General features: G+C 42.0%; 1 protein-coding gene across 1 annotated transcript in view; it reads right to left on the reverse strand.

The window, feature by feature from the left end:
* Positions 1-16,326, reverse strand: part of Ogfrl1 (opioid growth factor receptor like 1) — a 42,196-nt gene extending 25,870 nt beyond the window's left edge. The window contains exon 1 of the mRNA XM_023718704.1: positions 16,267-16,326. Coding sequence (XP_023574472.1) covers positions 16,267-16,326 — 60 coding nt within the window. The remainder of the gene's footprint in view (positions 1-16,266) is intronic.
* Between the last annotated feature and the right edge of the window lie 4,377 nt (positions 16,327-20,703).

Genomic DNA, 20,703 nt, shown 5'->3' on the forward strand with positions numbered 1-20,703 from the left:
TCTCTCTCTCTCTCTCTCTCTCTCTCTCTCTCTCTCTCTCTCTCTCTCGGATAACTTCACTAATTTGTAGTAGTGGCTTTTCTTTCATTTTAAAATTCATTTGTCCTGAAGATCTTCCAGCCACTAGACCATGCACTTTCTACTCTCTACCAAACTTACACAAATGACAAATGATCTGATGTTTTGATGTCTTCATTATTTAGCCCTTCCAATGCTGTCTGCAGTTCAACTCCTCATCCCATTCTGAAACCGCTGGAAGTTACAAGTGTCCTAACCTCTGTGATACACCATTCCTGAAACCCTTTACCCAACTCTTGCAGGGTCATACACTACCATGGTTCTCCGAATCTTTCTTTAGTGCATTTTGCATTTTATTGTCCACCGGCTCTTTTCCGTCTGAATCCTGACCTTCACAGGAGATTCATCAGCTATCACAGACTCAACTCTCTTTGATAACAGACACTTTTTGTATCCTAAACCTTGGTTTTCCCAGTGAGGTTCTAATTTTGGCCAGAAAGTCTGGAGATGGATCTTCTTGTTTTGCATTTTCACAGGTTGAAAACTTCATCGATTGCTTCTTCTTGGTAAATTAAGACAAAGGCTTAATTAGGTGAAGACTAGACACAGTCCTCTGAGGATTTGCACAATATCTGTTTGTGCCAGAGTTGACAGAAATGCTGCATGTACCACATTCATTATGGCTTTATGCATCGCAAATGAAAACCAAGTCAGTGAACAAGTCATGCAGTGTCATTGCGTGTAGTGTAACATAATGCCCACAAACTGTTTATTAAGCACATTTGCATAATTCTCCTGACCTGATGGGCACCTTGTGCATCTGTAGTTTTGACTGATTACTAAGCAATTCTTCCTGAATACTTCCTGTCCCCTTAAGGCCTCACTGTCATTTATTTTGCAGTTACAGATACTGTGCTGGGAACTAACACATCAAGACGAAAGATCCACAACTGTATTCAAGGTATTCCAATCTTAGCTCCTAATCTTTCTCTTCTAGAAACAAAGCTGTCTTGATTTCCTTTCCATTCTCCCAACCACTCTATTAAAAATCTTGGCATCACTCATAGTTAGTTCTTACTTATTCCTAATTTTGATTCCTCTTCAGTACTGGAGATCTTCTCTTTGAAGTTGTACTCTTTGTTTCCAGGGGTATTTCTACAATGCTAGTTTATGCCCTCAACATTACAAAATTCACCTACTTCAAAGTTTCCTTATAGTCTTACTTCAGTAATCTCCCAGCTAGTTATGATTGTGCCTACATCTCATCCTCGGATCCAAGTAGCATATCTCTGGCAGGCCAGTGATTCACAAAAGTCAGTGGGAATTTGTTCTCACTCCCTGATTAGTACTTGCGGTGTTTCCCAGCCTGTTAACGTGAGAGCTTGATGTTGCCACTCTGTCATTATCCATCACTCAGGCTTGTGATTGCCTGGTCTCAATATGCTTGTTTTCCTCATGGATATCTTAGGCAAGGCAAGAGCTTCTAAATGTGAAGCTAAAGCACGGTCTGTACAATTTTTGAAAACTCATACGTTAGATTTTTTTTATTAAATTTTAAAACATTTGCTTTGTGCATGATACCGGTTAGAGGATGAAAAAGTAATCTATGTGTTGGCAAAAATGTAGGTACATCACATCTACAAAATAAGACTAGCTTTATTATTTAAATCTCAGAAATAAGAAAACCATGTATTTTTAAGTTGGCAAAATATTGAAATGTATATGTCAAAATGACAAATCAGATAAGCATATGAAAAGTTTTTTTTGCATCAGTCATTTGTAGAAATGAAAATTGTAACTACAAGTTACCACTACACACCTATGAAAATAGAAAAAAAAATACTGACAATATACAAAGTATAAAAAGAATACAGAGCAATTAGGGGCTAGGGAGATAGCTCAGTGGCTTAAGCACCTGCCTGGCAAGCACAAGGTCCTGAGTTTGATCTCCAGTGCAAACAAACAAACAAAAAAAAAGAACTGTCATATTTTGGTGGTGAAAATCTAAAATGATAAACATTCTGGTACAATTTAACAATTTCTTATAAAGTTAAGCAGACCAAAAATATCCTATTTAACCTAGAGAAATACAGACTTGTGTTCACAGAACGCAAGAAACTGTTTTATGATGGTGCTGGAAAACAGACTTTCCACATTTCTAAGGCTAAAATTAGACCCATGTCTATTACTATGCATTAAACTGAAGTCAAAATAGATCAAAGATTTAAATATTAAAACAGAAACACTAAATCTACAGGAAAAGAAAGTATGTAGAATTCTTAAAGACATTGTAGATAGAGAATTCATAAACAAAAGCTGAGCTGCATGGGAAATACTTCAAAGAATCAATCATTGGGATTTCATCTTTTTGAAAACTTTCTGCACATCAAAAAAAAAACCCCAACAAACTAATAGAGTAAAAAGAAAACCTATGAATTGAGAAAAACTGTCCCTTGGAGAAAGAATTTCTTTCTAGAACATATAAAGTTTAAAAAAATCTGCCCCTCCCAATTCAAAGACCCAATACAAAAAAGGGTATCTGAGATGAATATACACTTCACAAATGAAGAAATATAAATGGCAAATAAATATATAAAGAATGTTCAACAGCATTGGTCATTTAAGATACAAATTAAAATAAGCCTGAGATTCCATCTTAGCACAGAAAGAATGGCTATCATCAAGAAGTCCACCAGGCCGGCCAGGTACCTCAGTGGATTAAAGTACCTGCCTAGGCAGACACAGGAGCTGGGAGTTCAATCCCCAGGCCTGCCATGCTGGCCCCGCCCCCAGGGTGCACTGAGACGGTAAATGAGACTGGGCGTGATGGCATGCACCTGTAATCCCAGCACTTGGGAGGCTGTAAACAGGAGGATCACTACAAGTCCGATCTACACAGTGAGATTCTGTACACCCTGTACATCCTGTCCTAAATACAAAACAAAAAACAAAGGGCTGTAGTTCTCTTTTTAAACAAACAAACAAACAAAAAATTGCTAGGATATTGTGTGTTTTTGATAAAGAAAGCAAAGCTCAATATAATGTAACAAACATTTCTTGATTATGTGTAACATACAACAACTGGTGTTTGTACTATTTATAAGGGATGAAACAGAAAAAAATCATTGTCTAATACTAGGTAATAAGACAGATACTGATTACTATAGTAGCTTTATAATAACCATGAACTGAGAAATAATCATTGCATTAGCTATTTTAAAATACTATGTTAATAATTTAATTAGAATAACAATTATGTGGAGAACTCCTATTTATCTGAGGATATGACATTGTGGAGAAATGCCAGGTGACAAAGCAAGCAGAGGATTTCTGTGAAGCTTCTTACCCAAGTATCCCCAACATACAGATCTGTATAGACTTTCAAACCACAAGACAACTATTTACTGGACATACTTAGGTCTCAACTTGCTAAGATGACAATACTTTCTTTAAAAACTGAATATGTCCTTTATATCTCCAAAATACCTTGCTCTTTGTAGATACCATATATATAGATACTATATATATATATATATATATATATATATATATAGCATTAATGTGCTACAGCAGAAACAAATCTAAGTAAACAATATAAGTCCAATTTTTGAGGAAAGAGAGTACCTAATGTGTAAAGAGATAGAATACCGATATGGCAGTTGGCATTCTGGAAGCCAAAGGCATTTGCCACACTCTTCCTAGGTTGCATGTGAAAGAACTATGGAAATGAGAAGGCTTTTCAATGGTCCACTGAATCTCTACCCAAAGCTGCCCGCTTCAGTTTGGACAACCAATGAACACAGACCAGTGAGAATGAAGCTCATCAACCTATGGCAGCTTCGAGGTAAATAGGTATGGCAGTGTGTGTGCTTGTGTGTGTGTGTGTGCAACTGAAATTCTTTTATTAGCACAAATGTTGAAAAAAATCAAATACTTGGCTCAGTGTGTTGGAAAGCTTGAAATAGGATCACTTCATTGTCACTGCCGGACTGGCCACGTTTATCACATTTCTTGAAATCTACGGGGTGAGAGACGTGTGCCAGGCGAGAGAGCACAAGATCCCTTGCTAACATGAGCAGATGCAGCGCTGGAAGAACTCAACCCAAAGAATGAAATGAGTTAGCGGAGGCTGAATGGAAACTGGTGGAGAAGCCTGGAGCCCCGGGGGCTTCCAGGTGTGCAGTGTCTCCAGGGTGTTACCCGTCACCCCTCTGGGAGCACACTGAAAATGCACCCTCATCACGCAGGTCTGAGCTGCTGAGCAGCTACCTGTGCTGGCGGGGCTGGAAAACATCACCAGGATGACACCCTTTCTTCTCTCCTTGGATGAAAGTCTTCATCTATGGGGTGCTGGAGTAGAAAACACAGCAGCCTGTAGGACACTGGAGAAAATACTCCTTGCATTCCTGGCTTAGGTTTGTCTGGGAGTGACATGATTCTTACAGTGTGGACACTGGGCATGTCCCTGGCAAAGTGCAAGGACTCAGTCACCCTGACCCTGGGAAAGGGCTAGAGTGCCAGATGGGCCCGTTGCTGTAGCTACAGGAGGAACAGGAGATCTGAGAAGCCCACGGCCTCCACAAACACTGCTTGCCGAACAACGAACAGCGAGGCTTCATAACAATAGAAAACTCCCCCTGCACCCACCAGACCCATCAGGGAGCAAGAAGGGACAGGGCACCCTGCTGGGAGGGGACCAAGACTTCGAGAGCAGAGCTCCTCTATGATGCAGTGCAAGGAGAGGGACAGAAAGTAGAGATGACATTGAGCAAAATCTCCCAGCCAGCAGCCCCAGACGAGGCACAGAGTTCTTGGAGGAGCTCGGCTGTGGTGCCCAGAAGGTCGGCACTGTAGCTGAGGAAGAAAATCAAACAGCCTGTGCACAATTCAAAGTCACTGCCAGATTTGAGCAGTGGACAGGAACATGCATTGCCCGGCTTAATGTCTGGTTCACTCACCTCTGAGCAAGGGGTCTGGCTTCCAACAAAAGGTTCCAGGGTCTAGGTCAGGTGGTACAAATCATGAACAGGACAGTGGCCCCTCAGCCAGAGACTTTGAAGTGACTCTGAGTCACGTGAAGCAACTGTAGTGGGAAAGGAAGGCAGTGTGCACAATCACGTGAGTGATTTGGGGAGCAAAAACTACCAGCAAGAATGAACCCAATTGAAAAGCAAGAAATGCAAAACAGTCATGGAGGTGAAGAATATTTGCCACAGGGCTCCTCGAAGAATCAGTGAATCTGAACACCAGCCAACAGCAATATCCCAAACTGAAAAAACAAAGCACAGAAAGATTCAGAGCCTCTGGGTATTTACCTAAGGAAAGTGAAAACACATTCACAGCAAAACCTGGGCAGGAACGCTTCTCATAGCTCTGTTTGTGATGCAGCCCAGAGAGATGGCTTCATCCAACGAACACATCAACAAAATGTGATACAGCCCGTCGGATAGGACCTGATACTCAGAAGAATGAACTGCTTGTAGACACACAGATGAATCTCAAACATAATTTTCCAAAAGTGGCCAGACTCAAAAGGCCACATATTACGTTACAGTGGTCCCCCACTTATCGCGGAGGTCACGTTCCAGACGCCCCCGCGATAAGTGTGAATCTGTAAAGTAGTGATGTTATATTTATTTTAATATTTATATATCTTCAAGGCTTCACAAACCCTTCCCACACTTTTAAAAACAGTTCTATTGTTCTTAACCATTTTCTAAACTCATAAACCTACGTGATTTTAACACAATGCAAAATCCCTTGATATAGCAAAAAATCCACAATAAAAAATTTAGATTAATATTTCTCAAAAACCCACAAAACAGTGAGTCCACAAAAGTAGAACTGCAAAATAGCGAGGGACTACTGTATTCCATTTATACTTTCTACATAGAAAAAGCCAACACGGAGAGAATGAGTCTTTTCCAAGGGCTGGAGTGGCTCTTGCAGAGGAACAGCAAGAGGGAACTTGAGGCCAGGTCTACTCCATGCCCTGGCTGTGGCGGTGGACACAAGGCTGTAAGAATTTGTTTGTACCCCAAAGTCATATATCACAGTGAGTGGGTTTACTCTATGTAAGCTAATGAAAAATGCACATCGATGTGGACATGTATGAAAATGGAATGCAGACTCTAACAAATATTACTAGCCTGACCTGTGAATACCTGACCATACTAACAGAAAAAACAGAACGAGGCCAAGAAACTGGTATTTGGGGGATTAAAGATTAGGATACACACACCATATTCTAGCTATTAAAGATTAGGATACACACACCATATTCTAACAGGTAAATGTGTTGCTCTCAAGGGTGAACTGACATTTCTGAAACTTCTTTCGTAAGGTTGAACAAAGAAGCATATTGCAAATTACAAAAAAGATGGTTTCTAATTGTTAAAGAAAAATAAATTTTATGCTGAACTGAAATTGGATTGGAACTATAAGCTCATAGTCCAAAATGGATGTACATCTAGAAATGAATACATATGTGTAGACACGGGGCTAGTACACACACATGTACACGTTATCTTTTTACAATTCAAATTCATGTACCTCCTAAAGACTGTGTTTGGCCTTCACCTTTTACAATGACCTTTGAAATCTCTTACACAATACTGGCCCTGAATAAACTTATTGAACAGAATATAGTGCTAGACACCTAGACACAAAGCTGAACACACAGTGATCAGTATGGCCTGTAGATCAGGCTGGACTTCTCAAAATTTTATAAGGTACATAGATTTTTGGGGGGTTCAGTGCTGGCAGCCCAAATTTTTCCTTTCTACCATGTCTTCAACACTATCTAATTGTTTGGCTATGAAAACAACACAGATGATCTATAAATATTTTATTTAGCCTTGGACTGTCCTCAGAGAAACTGGTGCATCTTCCTGACCCCTTTGTAGTTCCCCTGTTCCAATTTGTCCCCAGTCTTTCAGAGAGATGTGTGTCCCAGCTCCCTGCCAAATCTCGCCTGGTTAACACTCCTGTGTGTCACTGCCACAGTCTGAGCTGTCATCAGTTCTCTAACAAGCTTCCAGAAGGTTCTAAACTGATCAACTTGCTTTATACTTGGTTTCACTTCAACCTATTCATCATTAAGGAGTCAGAGTGATTGTTTTTAAAAAATGTAAATCATACTGTGTGTCTGAATGGTTTAAAACTCTTCATGGCTTCCCATTACACAGAACAAAATGCAGTCACTTCGTGTTTCTGTCAGAACTGTAGTCCTAGTCACGACTGCTGTCAGTTCCTCAAACTCAGCTGCCTCTTCTGCTGTTGCAACTGTGGTTTATTTCTGCTACAGCAGAGCTTCTTGAACTATCTGCCGTGAAGAGGGGATCCATATTTTTTTCCCCAGGAAATATCTCATAGAATTATACTTTTGTAAAATATAGTAAAAGCTGACTATTACAACAATTTTTACAGAACATTTTATTTTCAGGCTTAAGAGGCAAACTCAGTCTGATCAAATTGCTACAAATGTTTACCCTTTTTGGGTCTAATTAGAGACAAGGAATAGTTACCAGGGACCAACTCATGGGGTACTGAATACTCAGTGGATAATTAATTCCGAACTTCCTTAGAACCTGTGCTGAGCCATCACATTCTCATGATGTACTTTATTCTTTATGATGTTTCCTACCACCGTGACATATTTTCTGGGTCACACGTATGCACATCATGCAAACACAACACATACATGCACACTCACACATGCTACTCTGTTTACATTGTAGAAAATACTCATCTAAAGAAACGCTGAGAAAGTCTGGATGAGCCAAAATTATATTTACCAAGATATCAATATCGGTGAACACTAGTATTCAAATTTAACCTGCTCTATTTTTTTCCAGGCTGGAGAAAAAAATAAAGAATTGGAATTAGACAGTTGGGTGCAACAAGCGTGTGTGACATTCATTTGCCCTTTATTTTATTCTGGGTGAGTTTTGTTTATTTTTTTTTAATGTATTTAGTACAGGGTCTCACTACACAGATTTGACTCAGATTGATCCTCCTGTTTTCAGCATCCCAAGCACTGGGATTACAGGCACGCACCACCACGTTCAGTCTCAATTGCTGTCTCAGCCCCGGGGGTGGAGGTCGGCTTGGTAGGCCAGGGATCAAACCCCGGGCCCCAGCATTTGCCTAAGCAGGTGCTTTCATCTGCTGAGCTATCTGGCCAGACCTATTTTTTAAAGAGAAGACAAAATGGTAATAAAAAAAATTAGAGATGATGCATAATTTCATGAAACAAAATAATATAAAATCAACAGTATTTGTTTATTTATTTATTTATTTACTTATTGTGTATTTTAGGAAAGGGTCTACAGGGTGTTCAGGGTTTCGCTACCAGATCGGACTCAGTGACCCTCCTGTTTACAGCCTCCCAAATGCTGGGATTACAGGCATGCGCCACCATGCCCAGTCTCAATCACCATCTCAGCATGCCCTGGGGGTCAGGGCCAGCATGGCAGGCCCAGAGATGAAACCCTCGGCCCCTGGGCCAGCTTACAGGTGCTTTAATCTGCTAAGCTATTTGACCCAGCCCCAACAGTATTTGTTGTATAGTGTAGCCTTCAAATTAGTTGCTCAGATTACCAGATATATGCATGCAAAATTGGAAAAAGAAAGAAAAAGAAGTTTTAAGAAATTAAGAAGAGAGAATGAGGGAAAAAAATGAAAAAAGAAGGCAAAAACATTAAGCATTATCTACTCCTTTCCATAGACCAGCAGAAATCCACTGTATAATTATCCAAGCTATCCTCTCCTTACATACACAGATAGATCCCTTTCCCCGACTCCCTCTCCTGACCTTCTCATCTCAGCAGCTCCCCCCTTTGGGACACATTCATTCCCCTTTCCCAGTATCTACTGTACCCTTCAGATTCCATTTTTTTTCTCTACTTCCTTTCTATTTTTTACATGCTGAGCCCGAAGCACTGAACATTAAATTTCCCTCGAGTCCCTGCCCCCGAAGAAAACAGCAGGGCACAGGATTGGAAAGATGAAAGCAAAGGCAAGATTCATTTCTCATCTTATTTGAATGTTTTAAAATATATTTTTATAACTGCTTCTGTTCGCAGTGGATGACCTCAGTCTCTGGGAACTTTCCATGACTTCAGCAATGTCCACAGTTCCAGCAGGGACACAGCAGCCACGAAGACAGACAAAACAGAAGACCTGCACCATGGTCACAGCTCTGCCAGTGGGGTGGCAGCAGTGGGCTTCCTGTTACCAGCTGAGAATGTGTGCGTGGGCCTGCCAGTGGTCCTTCTAGCGAGGACCAGGAGGAACTTCCTGTGCTACACCTCACTTGCTTCCTCAGCTCTTCCAACACTTTTCTTTTCTTTTTTCTTTTTTCTTAATTTTATTGAGAAAGAAATAGCAACGAGACAGTTTCAAAACAGGTTAGTAGGACAGTTACAATAATTAATACATTGTATATTGTTGTCTTTGTAGCACTTATTCAGAGTACAAGATGCAGACATGATATCTTGTCTAAACACTATTAGTATAAATCTTTCTTCTCATTGAAATAAGAGAAAGTAGCTATATATCTAGCCTAACTATTTTGTATATACAGATATAAAGATGATATAGATATAGATATAGATATAGATATAGATATAGATATAGATATAGATATAGATATATGGGGGGTTTTTGGTCCTAGTCCTTCAAGGTCAGAGAGGACTCAGGACATAAGTGAACCTGTACTGTAACATCCTGTAACTCAGTGGTGTCCCAAATTTTCTGTTCAAAGAAATTATAGGACCACAGAAGAAAGTGATCCACAATGTACAGTCGAAGTGCCTAAGGACAGTCCCCTAGACAGCAAATATTCTCTCAGGGCTTCACAGAGAGCGAACTGGTCAAGCAATGGCCGTGACTCATCCAGATGGCCGACACTGACAGAGGATCTACAAACTGCGGTACAGGGTTTCAGGGTCTTCCAACGCTTTTCAATCAATTCTTTGTTGGAAATTTCTTCTGCTGCAGACATTGAGATTGTTTCGTGTGTTTCTGAGTGGACACTGACTGATATGTGGTCAGAGGAGTGAAAGCTGTTTCTCTCTTCCTAACAGATTGCATGTGAGGAAAAAGCTGTCTCTGCTCTGTTCGATGTCAGTATAGATCAAGAAGAGAACACTAAGAGAAATGCCCGGAGTGTCGTGGAATTCTGCATCATAGGACCAGTACCAGGAGTGAAAACAAGAGCCCTCAGTCCCAATTTCCATCACCTATGGAGCTCACTGTGTGTGTCGTTTCACCACATGAACCCTGGGTCTTCTCTTCCTTCCCGTGTGACTGTTGCCATCATCAAGGAGTCACCCTGCACAGTGGCTCGATTTATGCAAAGCCACCCTGGAAATAATCTAAATAAAGGCAAAGTACTTGCTTTAGCAATATGACTTCAAGACAGATCTTCTACTTGGTGACTGAACCGTCACCCTAAATCCTATCTGTGTAAAATCTTGGGTCGCTCCTCTTCCACAGGTGACAACGAAGAGTCACCCACGTGAGGCACTGAGCAGGTGCAAAGCAAGCTCAGTGGGTGGGAGGCAGTGATGCACAGAGAAGAGGAAGCCTTGGGGTAGAAGGAGAGCTATCACAGAAGCACCAAGTAAAGCGACAGCAAGAGAGAAAAATAACAATGAGTTCTGTGGGGAATCTTTTGAAAGGCTTCACAGATAATAGCAGGTTGGTGGAGAAGCAAAGGAATCATGGGGCTAAGTGAAAATAGCCAAGCCTAGAAAGGTAGAGTGGGGTCAGCTGAGTGGGACCTTGAGTGGGGTCAGCCAGGCATAGGTCACCACCCTTTATGGCACCAGGGAGCCCAGTGGTGTCCTTTTAAATGAGGACAGGATGTGAAAATACTTTAAAATTTGCAATACAGTTTAGGAATAGAAGACCTAGTGTTGAGGAATTATACTCAGAAGAAAATATTGGACATTTCATACTGTTGATACCCAATATCCGTTACATATACATACATGTAATGATCAAAATATAGTAAATGAGAGGAGCTATATTAACCAATTGTCATGACAATGACATAACCTGGTCCACTGAAATATTCTTTGAAAAGATAATTACATTGAAAGCCTAAAAGTTACATCACAAAAAGAACTTTGAATCTTTCTGAACAATCTAGGATAGAAATAATACCTTTCATTTCCAGGTGTTCCTCGTTTGGAAGGCACTGAGAAATAACAGTAATGTATGAAGATGAAAATGTGACCAAATATTGCACAATAAGAAACAAATTACAGAAATGCACTCTGAAATCATCTAATTCTTACATATTCCATGATCAATGAAGAAACGGGAATGGCACAGAGGTTTTTAAATGCCATTACATGGAAAATTAGTTCTGAGTTTTCAAAGTAAAATGGCAAAAACACCAATAAATTCAGCACTATTCTGGGATACATATAAATGAGAAATTCTAACCAGGATGAGGCAACTGTAAATGCTTTGAAGAAGCTTGGGATAAACTGTGCTTGAAATATCTCATTTACTTTCATTAGCACTGTGTCAAAAGATGGAGATAAATTGAGTAAAGAGCTAAGAAAAGAAGCCCGGTAGTAAGGAAATTGATTTATGAAAAATATTATAAGAACAAAACATGCGGAGCTTTGTGAAGATATGACTAAAGAACAATGACAGCCCATAAATATTTGAAAAGTATAAATATCTAGTGGGGGAGGAATTATTTAGCAATTTATAAAGAGGTATAATTATAGTTTATGAGATGAAATTAGACAACCAAGGTTTAAAACATTCAAAATTACCTTCCTTGGGATAACAGGAAGGTGTATCTGAAAAGATAAATAATGCAACCTTTAGAATACCTGAATGCTCGTGTCTGGTTTTTAAAAAATAGAATCAATTTAATGAAAAGAAATGAACACAAATCTCTCCTGTGTAAGTACAATTAAAACTTGATTTATGTATTTTGCATGCTTCTTTATTCTAAGAGCTCTCACTCAGGTGGTTCATTTAGTCATTTAACAACAAGACACAGATGACAAAATCCAAAAAGACCTCTCCAACCAAATGTTAATCTTCTTTCACACTGGACATTTGTACTAGCAGTGAAAAAAACTAATTGGAATTTTGCTTAAACATTACTAAAGGATCGTAACTCATTGATTTAGAGTAATTACAGTTATATACCTAATTGAGGCAAAGACAAATGTTGGCTGCCTTACATTGAAAAGAATTAAGGTTTTATTGCACTTGACACTAATTACTGCCTCCTCTCTGAACTGCTTCCTTTCCTGTAAAATATATAAACTTCTAGTCACAAACATTTACTGGGTCCATGTTTCATGTCTTGCTGTCTTCTCAAGCTCAACAGACTGCAAAGCAAATTCATTTGACAGAGGAAATAAAGTTCACTGTGCACTTCATGTTGGCCAGGTCCTGTGCTGCAGAGCTGGATACAAAACCATGAACATGACAGGAACCCTATTAGGAGGAACTCCCAAGCCCTATCACCCAACTATGAGCCCTTGCTCGAGTTTTCAACTGTCCAGTTCTGCTATAACAATGAGACTGAGCTTCCAAGAAGAATATAATTTAGTGGGAGAATGCGCTCAGTAGAAGGAATTAGGTCAGCAGGGTAGGGCAGTAGAAGGAGGTAAATGAGGCTGCAAGCTACACAGGAGTCTTGCTGCAGCCTGATCCTCTGGGCATCTGTGAAGCTGGAGCCGTACACCTGAGCTAACCCCACCTTGAGACAAGATATATTGCCTTTTGCATTTCCATGAAAATTAACCACTAATTGTAGGTGGCTGGCTATCCCTCCACAGAAGATGCTGTGCGTCACTTGTCTCATGTTTTTTCTCCCATTCTTTCAGTGGATAGTTTTCTGGAGAAGGGGCCACCAAGAGCTATTGCCAGCTAAGGCTCTAAGCAGATAGCAAGTGTTTGCAGCACCTGGTAAAGGGCACCTGGCTGCAACACCATTGCCCCCCTGACCGCTCAGGGTCCTAACTCCTATTCCTGTCGAGTCATGACTGATTCTTCACTCACTCTTGGAATTTCTTCCTTCCATTGTCTCTCTCATCTCTTTCTCTTCTCTTTTCTTCCCAACTACCACCGAGTCATCCAAGTACCCACCTATTCACACTTACTCTGCTATCATATCTTCCTGTCCAGTCTCAAGCATTCCAGGGCCAACGGGCAAAGCCATTAGGTGGAAAGAGAGTGTCCTTATGGTTTGGGTGCATCCCCAAACATGAAACCATTGATGCCTACCCTGTGTCATCATTGGAAGGAGGTTAGAGCATTATGAGGTGAGGCACAGTGGGTGGTTTCTGGTCAGTGGGGTGTCACCTTAAGGGCACTTTGGGGCCCTGGGTCCTTTCTTATCTCCTCCTTAGCCTCCTGGCTGCTGTGGCGAGCAGCTTCCCCCACTATGTGTCCCCACCAGGCTGCACCATGTTACCACACCCTAGAAGCAATGGGCCCAGCCGTCCATAGACCACACACTAAAACAGTGAATCCGCAATACACTTTTCTCTTTTATAAATGAATTCCATACACTTATGCAAGTTATAGGAGGCTAATTAGTACAGGTGAGCTCGGAAACTCATGCTTGGTCTGAAAGGAAGCCAGTGTTACAGATATTTTAAAAGCCAGGCCTCTGAACTTTTATGTGAAGACCTCTAAATTTTATCTACAGTAACTAATTCTACTTAATTTTTTTTTCTCTCTGAGGGAAAGAGAAAAACACATCTCCATGTCAAATATGCTCACCACAGTCATTTTGGAAAACATGGCCAGAAGCCTAAAATAAGACAATCTTTAAGTAAATAACTATGGATTAAAGGGAAAGATACTCAGAAAAGTCTCAGAAGTGATGTAGAGTAAGTGCTGTCGGGCTCAGAAACAAGTGAGTAGACCCTGGACGCTCTTTAATAAGGGCCTTGTCTCTAGTCAGGTCCCCGCCTCTCCTCTAGCCCAGCGAGTGGCACGTGGAAATCCTAAGCCAGTGTTCAGATGAACACAAGCACAAGTAAGGAATCTGTCCCTGCCATGGTCTGCGTGGCTGGCAGAGCCCTGAGAGCGGGTGACTGGAGATTCAGAAGACACAAGACACACAGAGAAGCTGAGTGGTACCCGACCTCTGCTGGACAGGAAGCGACAGCCCAGCAAGTTTGCATCTTTATTTATACATAGTAAAAAGGAGGAAAGCCTGTGAAGGGACCAAAAGCACAATCCCAGGGTTTTGCTGAGAACACTGAAAGCAAAACATCCTCAGAACTCTCTGAACTGTAACTAGCTGGGAGGACCACGAAGGCCAGACACCTGTCGATACACCACTGAGCCAGAGGTCAGCTTGTTGATGCTGTCTGCCTCCGGCACTGCATCTGTCTGGGGCTGGCCTTGCTCCCGTCCCAAGGAGTCCGCAGGCCTCCAGCTCCATGACGGCTCACCTGCACCCACATAGCTTACTGTCTGCTGGGATTGCAAAGCAATGGGGACCTGGCCAGTGACTGACCAGTTACGCCAAGCAAATAGCTGAAGCAGTCACCCAGTCTTCTGTATTCTGCCGGTCACAAGGTCTCCTCTCCTCTCAGCTCCTGCCCCAACATAGAACCGTGGGTCCCCACAGTGGTAAATACTGTCCTTGAGTCCACAGGCAGTGGCAGCAACTGAAAAAGAAGTCAGAAGGAGTCTCCCCTACTAAATGAATGTTGGTAAGTCTATTGATGGGATACACAGCAGGGCTGCGCAGCCCAGCCTCTGTCAGCAGCTCTGAGTATACTCCAACATCACCAGGACGGGCACCTCGTTGTTTTCATGCCACAGACTACTGAATGCCAGCTCTTCTTGGAGGACCTAACTCAGAAGCAGCTCTTGAAGTCACTGCACAGTGACTGGCCGTGGGCCACCGTCCATTGTCATCCCTCTTGCAGGACATTCCTCTGCAGCCCCTGCCATCATCCCGGCCCCACCCGTGCCTGTGGAAGGGATCTTCACTTCCCATAGGCCTTTGCGGGAGAGCTGAACAGAGTTGAGGCTAGGAACATACCATGCCCAGTTGGCTGCTTCCAAATCCGAAGCCTTTTCCAGAATAAGCCTGATAAGCCCTGTCTGCCTCATTCCCATTGCAAGGGGGCTGTTCTGGAAAACTCATCCATTTTTCATCCTGCTTGATAGCTTCACATGTGGCTTCTCCACTAGGTGGACTCATTTGTTTATGCAAGGGCTTCTTTCTCTAGGATTCTCTGTATGCCAGAGTTTGAAGAGGAGAGAAACCATGCATTCTGGAATCCCAAGGGCCTCGGCCTCAGCAGGGGGCATTTGGAGCCTTCCACCAACCTGAGTCAGATTAATAAACTCTGAGTGTAAATATAATTTGTGTTGTGCTAGCTATTTGTTCAGCACCATATAACCCTTTTGCTTTCTGCTTGGTGTTTTTTAAAAAAAAGTTTGCTCATTACATAATGGAAACTCTTTGCCCTATTTGCAGAATTGGCTTTTGAGGAACTTGCCTTTTGCTAATTGTTCCTCCACCATCTTCCTTCCCATGTGCTTCTGTAAAATCCCAATTCAGTATTTGCATGTACCTGGAAAAACTCTAATCGTAGATGAATCCAGCTGTCCGCCGGTCTTGCTTCCTTCTGACTTAGTGATGGGGGAAAGAAATTACACAGTAAACCCAGCCTGACCATGTTTTGGTTCTTTTTCAGCAGGGGACTCTTCACAGAGGAATTAGAAGAGTTGGGACAGGGACTTCCCCAAATCCCAAGCCAGCACCAGGTGCCCACCTCAGGGTCACCAGAGGCTCTGCTCAGGTGTTGCTGCTGCAGAGGACCAAGGTTCTGCGGGGAGACGGGGGCTCACTGCCTCTGATCTGTCCTGCTGCCTCCCTGCAAGGAGCCTGGTGACGTTCACACACGCTGTCCTTACGCCGTCCTCAGCGCACCTTCCTGCACCCTCTCTGTGCCCTTCCTGCCACACTGCCCTCTTATCTCACCAGATTCTCAGGTTCCCCTCTTCACTCTTCATTAAATGTTACCTCAAAGTGATCTAGCCAATTCCCAGACCTCCTGTGTGGGGAGAGCTTTCACAGTCATTTAATATTTCTTTCTACAGAAGACAGAAATGCAAAAGAAGCAAAAGTTCAGGAAGTTTACGACAAAAGCTTGTCCAGGTTCAACTCTTCCCTACCCAGAGCCCAGCCTACGACACCCCTTCTTGTAATCACTGTTGTCTTGATGCTGTCACCTCGGTTGCCTCAAGCAGATGCTTGTGCTCCTCCTCCATGGCTTTTCGCAGCTTAACCATGCTAGCGTCATCCCACCCTGAGAAGCTGTGGTAGACATCATTCCATGATGTGACTCCTACACACTCAGGAGTTGCATGCTGATTGGTGTAGAAAGAGTCCTCAGGAGCCCAAAGAGGCCCCCGGGAAGGAGGCAGAAGAGGGTGCAGTCGCCAGAGGTAGGCACTGTCAGGATGTGGAGCTAGGTGATACAGGGACCAAAGACTGCTGCCACAACAGACCACTTTGTAGAAGCAGAAACAGAGGCAGCGCTCTGACCCCACAACCGTGGACCCAGCGCTCGTGGCTGCTGGACTGTCACTGCTGCTCCACGCTGGCCGATATACTGAATTCCATGAAACTAGCACTTTAGCAGCTTTGAGAAATGTCCTTCTGGGGCTTCAGCTCTTTTATTTCAATCATTCACATCTCCTACTTGAGGGGCAGTCTCAACTATCTGTAAGAACATTAGATTTTTAGTTTTCTCCTGATTGAAACTTCAGCTCTGTCATGGTTTTGTGCCTTGGGGGAACTTGTCAGTAACCTAGTTTGATGAAGTTAGGACAGGGGAGCCCCCAAAATGACATTTGGCACATGGACTGAGAAAATATCAGAAGTGGCTGGCAGGCTTCTCTGACCTGTCCCTGTCCTCCTTTGAAGCAGATCGTAAAACCTCCAAGATGTTCTTGCCTTTCCCTGAAGCAGGTCGTAAGATCTTCAAGTGAGGTGCCCTCCCCACACCCAAAGGAAAGAAGTGTCCTTCTTTCTGAGGACCAAGGGACATAGACAAGAATCTGAAAACACAGGCTTGCCTGGAGTCATGGGCATACTGTATTTACCTCCTGTTCCCTACCCTATTTCTCCACAATGACCACCACTGTCAAGCCTCATACAAAAAGCCCCCAGCTTAACAGCTCCTTTGAGTCTTTGATTTTTTAAAAGAAGGCTTCTATCGTTCACATGGAGTTTATATGAAATAAATTTGTGTGTGACTCTCTTGTTAATCCATCTCTTATTAGAGCCCCTTGACTCATGAGCTTAAGGAGGAGAGAAAGAAAATGTGTTTTTCCTTTACAGTTTCTCTCTCCCTCCTTCTCTCCTTCCCTCCTGTCCTTCTTTCTTTTCCATCTTTGTTTTTTCTTTCTTCTACTTTTTTTTGCTTCAAATACAAGCCACTTCCTACACCAAAATATCAAGTAAAATTTGTTAAGCTTAAAAGGCTATGAATTTGTAACCAAAAATCTTTTGCATCATTTCCTTACTGTTTCCCACAGAAAAATCGAAAAGTCTAAAATTCTCATCAAGCCAATCCCAGTACGAAGCCATGTCTTAATTTCTTCACTCATAAAATGAAATAAAATAATGCCCTCTTTACTTAGATGTTATAGGAAGTAAACATTGTATGTAAACTTCGAACAACTTATAACTTCATGTGTCTCTAGTTTCCAAGTCAATGTTCCTAGTCCTTCGTGACAGCTGTTATTTCTCCTGTTCTTATCCTTAGCTGCATAGCCATGTTTTAAAAAGGAGATTTGAGCCAGCCGTTTCCTCTGCTACTGTATGAATAGGAAGATATTTCTCCTGCACCTAACAAGAAGGGTTTAGCTTACTTTTGCTTTGCTTAAGAATCTGCAGCAACTTGAGTTACAACAAATAAAGAATTGACTATGAAATAAGGAAAGTGACCTGTTAGGGTGATTCATTTGAACTCAAAGATGGTTGATATAAATTAGTAAACTCATTTGTTTGTATTTCGGCCTTCATAAGTGCTTATGGACTATCACTTATTTTTAAAGAGGCATTATATGATTTAATCATTTAACCTGCAATGAATATTCTGTGTTAGTCAATTTTTATTGCCTTGTGCAAATACCTGAAAAAACCCTACATTTCTTGTCTAGAAGAAAAAAACAGTACAGCCCCCTGCCAGCATTCAATTTTCAACAGTCAAGAATTATTAAATTTTGTTAGCAGAAATACCACTAAGAAAATGCTATAAAAGGATTGATGTCTTTGTTTTCAAAGAATGTCAATATGTTAGTGTGATATAAGATAGTAGCAAAAGCTGGATGTTTTCTAGAAGATGGTGGGGAGAAGGTTAGGACTGTAATTCATGCATTATCTTAGGATAAATCATGAAGCCACAAGTACTATCGGTGAATAGTCTCCAAGCAGAAGGAAAAATTTCAAGAAAGAAATATTGATTGATTGATTGATTTTGTATTTTAGGGAAGGCTCTGAAGGGTGTTCAGGGTCTCACTACTAGGTCAGACTCATAGTGATTCTCCTGTTTACAGCCTCCCAAGAGATGGGATTACAGGCGCGCACCACCACGCCCAGTCTCAATAGCCATCTCAGTGCACTTTGGGGGCCACGCCGGCAAGGCAGGCCTGGGGATAGAACCCCTGGCCCCTGCGCCTGTTTGCAGACCCTTTAATCCGCCGAGCTATTTAGCCGGCCCCAGAAATATTTATTTTGACTCATGTTTTCAGAGGGTTCCCTTCACTGTAAGTCAGACCTACTGCATTAGAATGGTGTCATGGCAGAGAAAACGGGTGAGAAGCAGAGACAGTCAGAAGAGGGAAACAGTGGCCAAACACAGCGACCAAGGTCGAGTCTCAGTGAGGCTCCCTTCTCTCAAGGCTGTCTGCTGCTGTCTGCACCCATACATGATGACCTCATCGGTGGATCAACCACTGATGACGTCAGAGCCCTTGAGATCCAAGCGCATTACAAAGGCCGTCAGCAATCGGGCTTCAACACCGTAAGCCGTTTGGGGGCATATCCTATCCAAAGCATGATGTGTGCCTGCTCTGAAAGTGTATACATGCCAAACAAAAATGTCAGGATTCTCTTTTTAAATTCAAAAATGGAAAGCCCGCGAGATAGCTCAACGGCCTAAGCGCCTGCTTCAGCAAACGCAGGGGCTAGGGTTCGATCCCTGGTCCCGCATGCAGCGCAAGCCCCGACCCCAGGCGCCCTGAGTCAGTGAGTCTGGGCGTGGTGGCACAGCCTGTTATCCCAGCGCTGGGCAGGCTGAAAACAGGAGGATCACTATGAGTCTGAGCCACGTAGTGAGACCCTGTGCCAAATACATAAAATGAAAAAAATACATAAATAAATTAAAATCAAGAATGGTCAAATTGTATTAATATAACAACTATAAACAAACATTGATATTTGAGCTCAAAATTTTGTTATTGTGCATATTGTTCATTTTAAAACACTCTATATTTTGGAAGGACAGGCCAAATAGCTCAGCAGATTAAAGCACCTGCAAGCAGGCGCAAGGGCCAGGAGTTCAATCCCTGGACCTGTCGAGCTAGTTCCACCCTCGCAGCGTGCTGAGACAGCAATTAAGACTGGGCGTGGTGGTGCGTGCTTGTAATTCCAGCTCTTGGGAGGCTGTAAACAGGAGAATCACTATGAGTCTGATCTAGTAGTGAGACCCTGAACACCCTGTAGACCGTTCTCTAAAATACAGGAAAATAAATAAATAAAACCAAGAATGGTCAAATGTATTAACACAACAACTATAAACAACTAGAAAACAGTAAACATATTGAGATTTGAGCTCAAAACTTTTTATTGTGCATATTTTTCATTTTTAAAACACTTTATATTTTGGAGGGCTTTAAAGATTCTTGTTAGCAATATATATTGAATATGTCTGTCATGGAGTGTTGGTATACACATTAGAACTTAGCCCTTTTCACTTTCTTTTTCTCTCTCCTTCCTCCTCTCTCCTGCCATCCTTAGACCCCATTTGCATGTGCAGACAGGTACCTCCTTATTCCCTATCATCTATATTTCATTTTGCTGTCTAAATTATTTATGCTTTTCATTTTCCATACAAAAGCCATGCAATATTTAGCCTCTGCATCTGCTTTAGTTGGCTTAACTCTAGGGCCCCAAGGTGGATCCGTTTTTCTACAAATGACTCTTCTTGGTTCTTCTTTGTGGCTGAATGAGTACTCTGTGGTGTACAGAAGCCACGTTTTATTCATTGTGGACAGGTGTGAACGTCAGCTACCATCAGTTGTGTTGCTGTTGATAAGAGCATGCGTGTGTCACTACAGTGGTGTGTGCAATGTAAAGACACCCAGAAGAAGCACAGCTGGGAGGCATGAAATGCTTATTATTAGATTGGATGATTAGACCTTCCTTAATGATTGCACTATACTCCTGTCAACATTGTAGAGAGGTCCTTTTTCCACATAACCTTCTCAACATTTGTTATTTGGGTGATGGTGACCATTCTTGCTGGAATAAGATGGAACCAGGGTGTTGCTTCAGTTTTCATTTCTCTTATAGACAAAGCTATTGAACATATTTTTCATTGACTTATGAGTTACCGCAACTTTTTCTGAGAAATGTCTCCTTTCACTTTACCATTTTTT

The sequence above is a fragment of the Octodon degus genome, unplaced genomic scaffold (assembly GCF_000260255.1).
Source record: "Octodon degus isolate 3935 unplaced genomic scaffold, OctDeg1.0 scaffold00061, whole genome shotgun sequence".
NCBI classification, from domain to species: Eukaryota; Metazoa; Chordata; class Mammalia; order Rodentia; family Octodontidae; genus Octodon; species Octodon degus.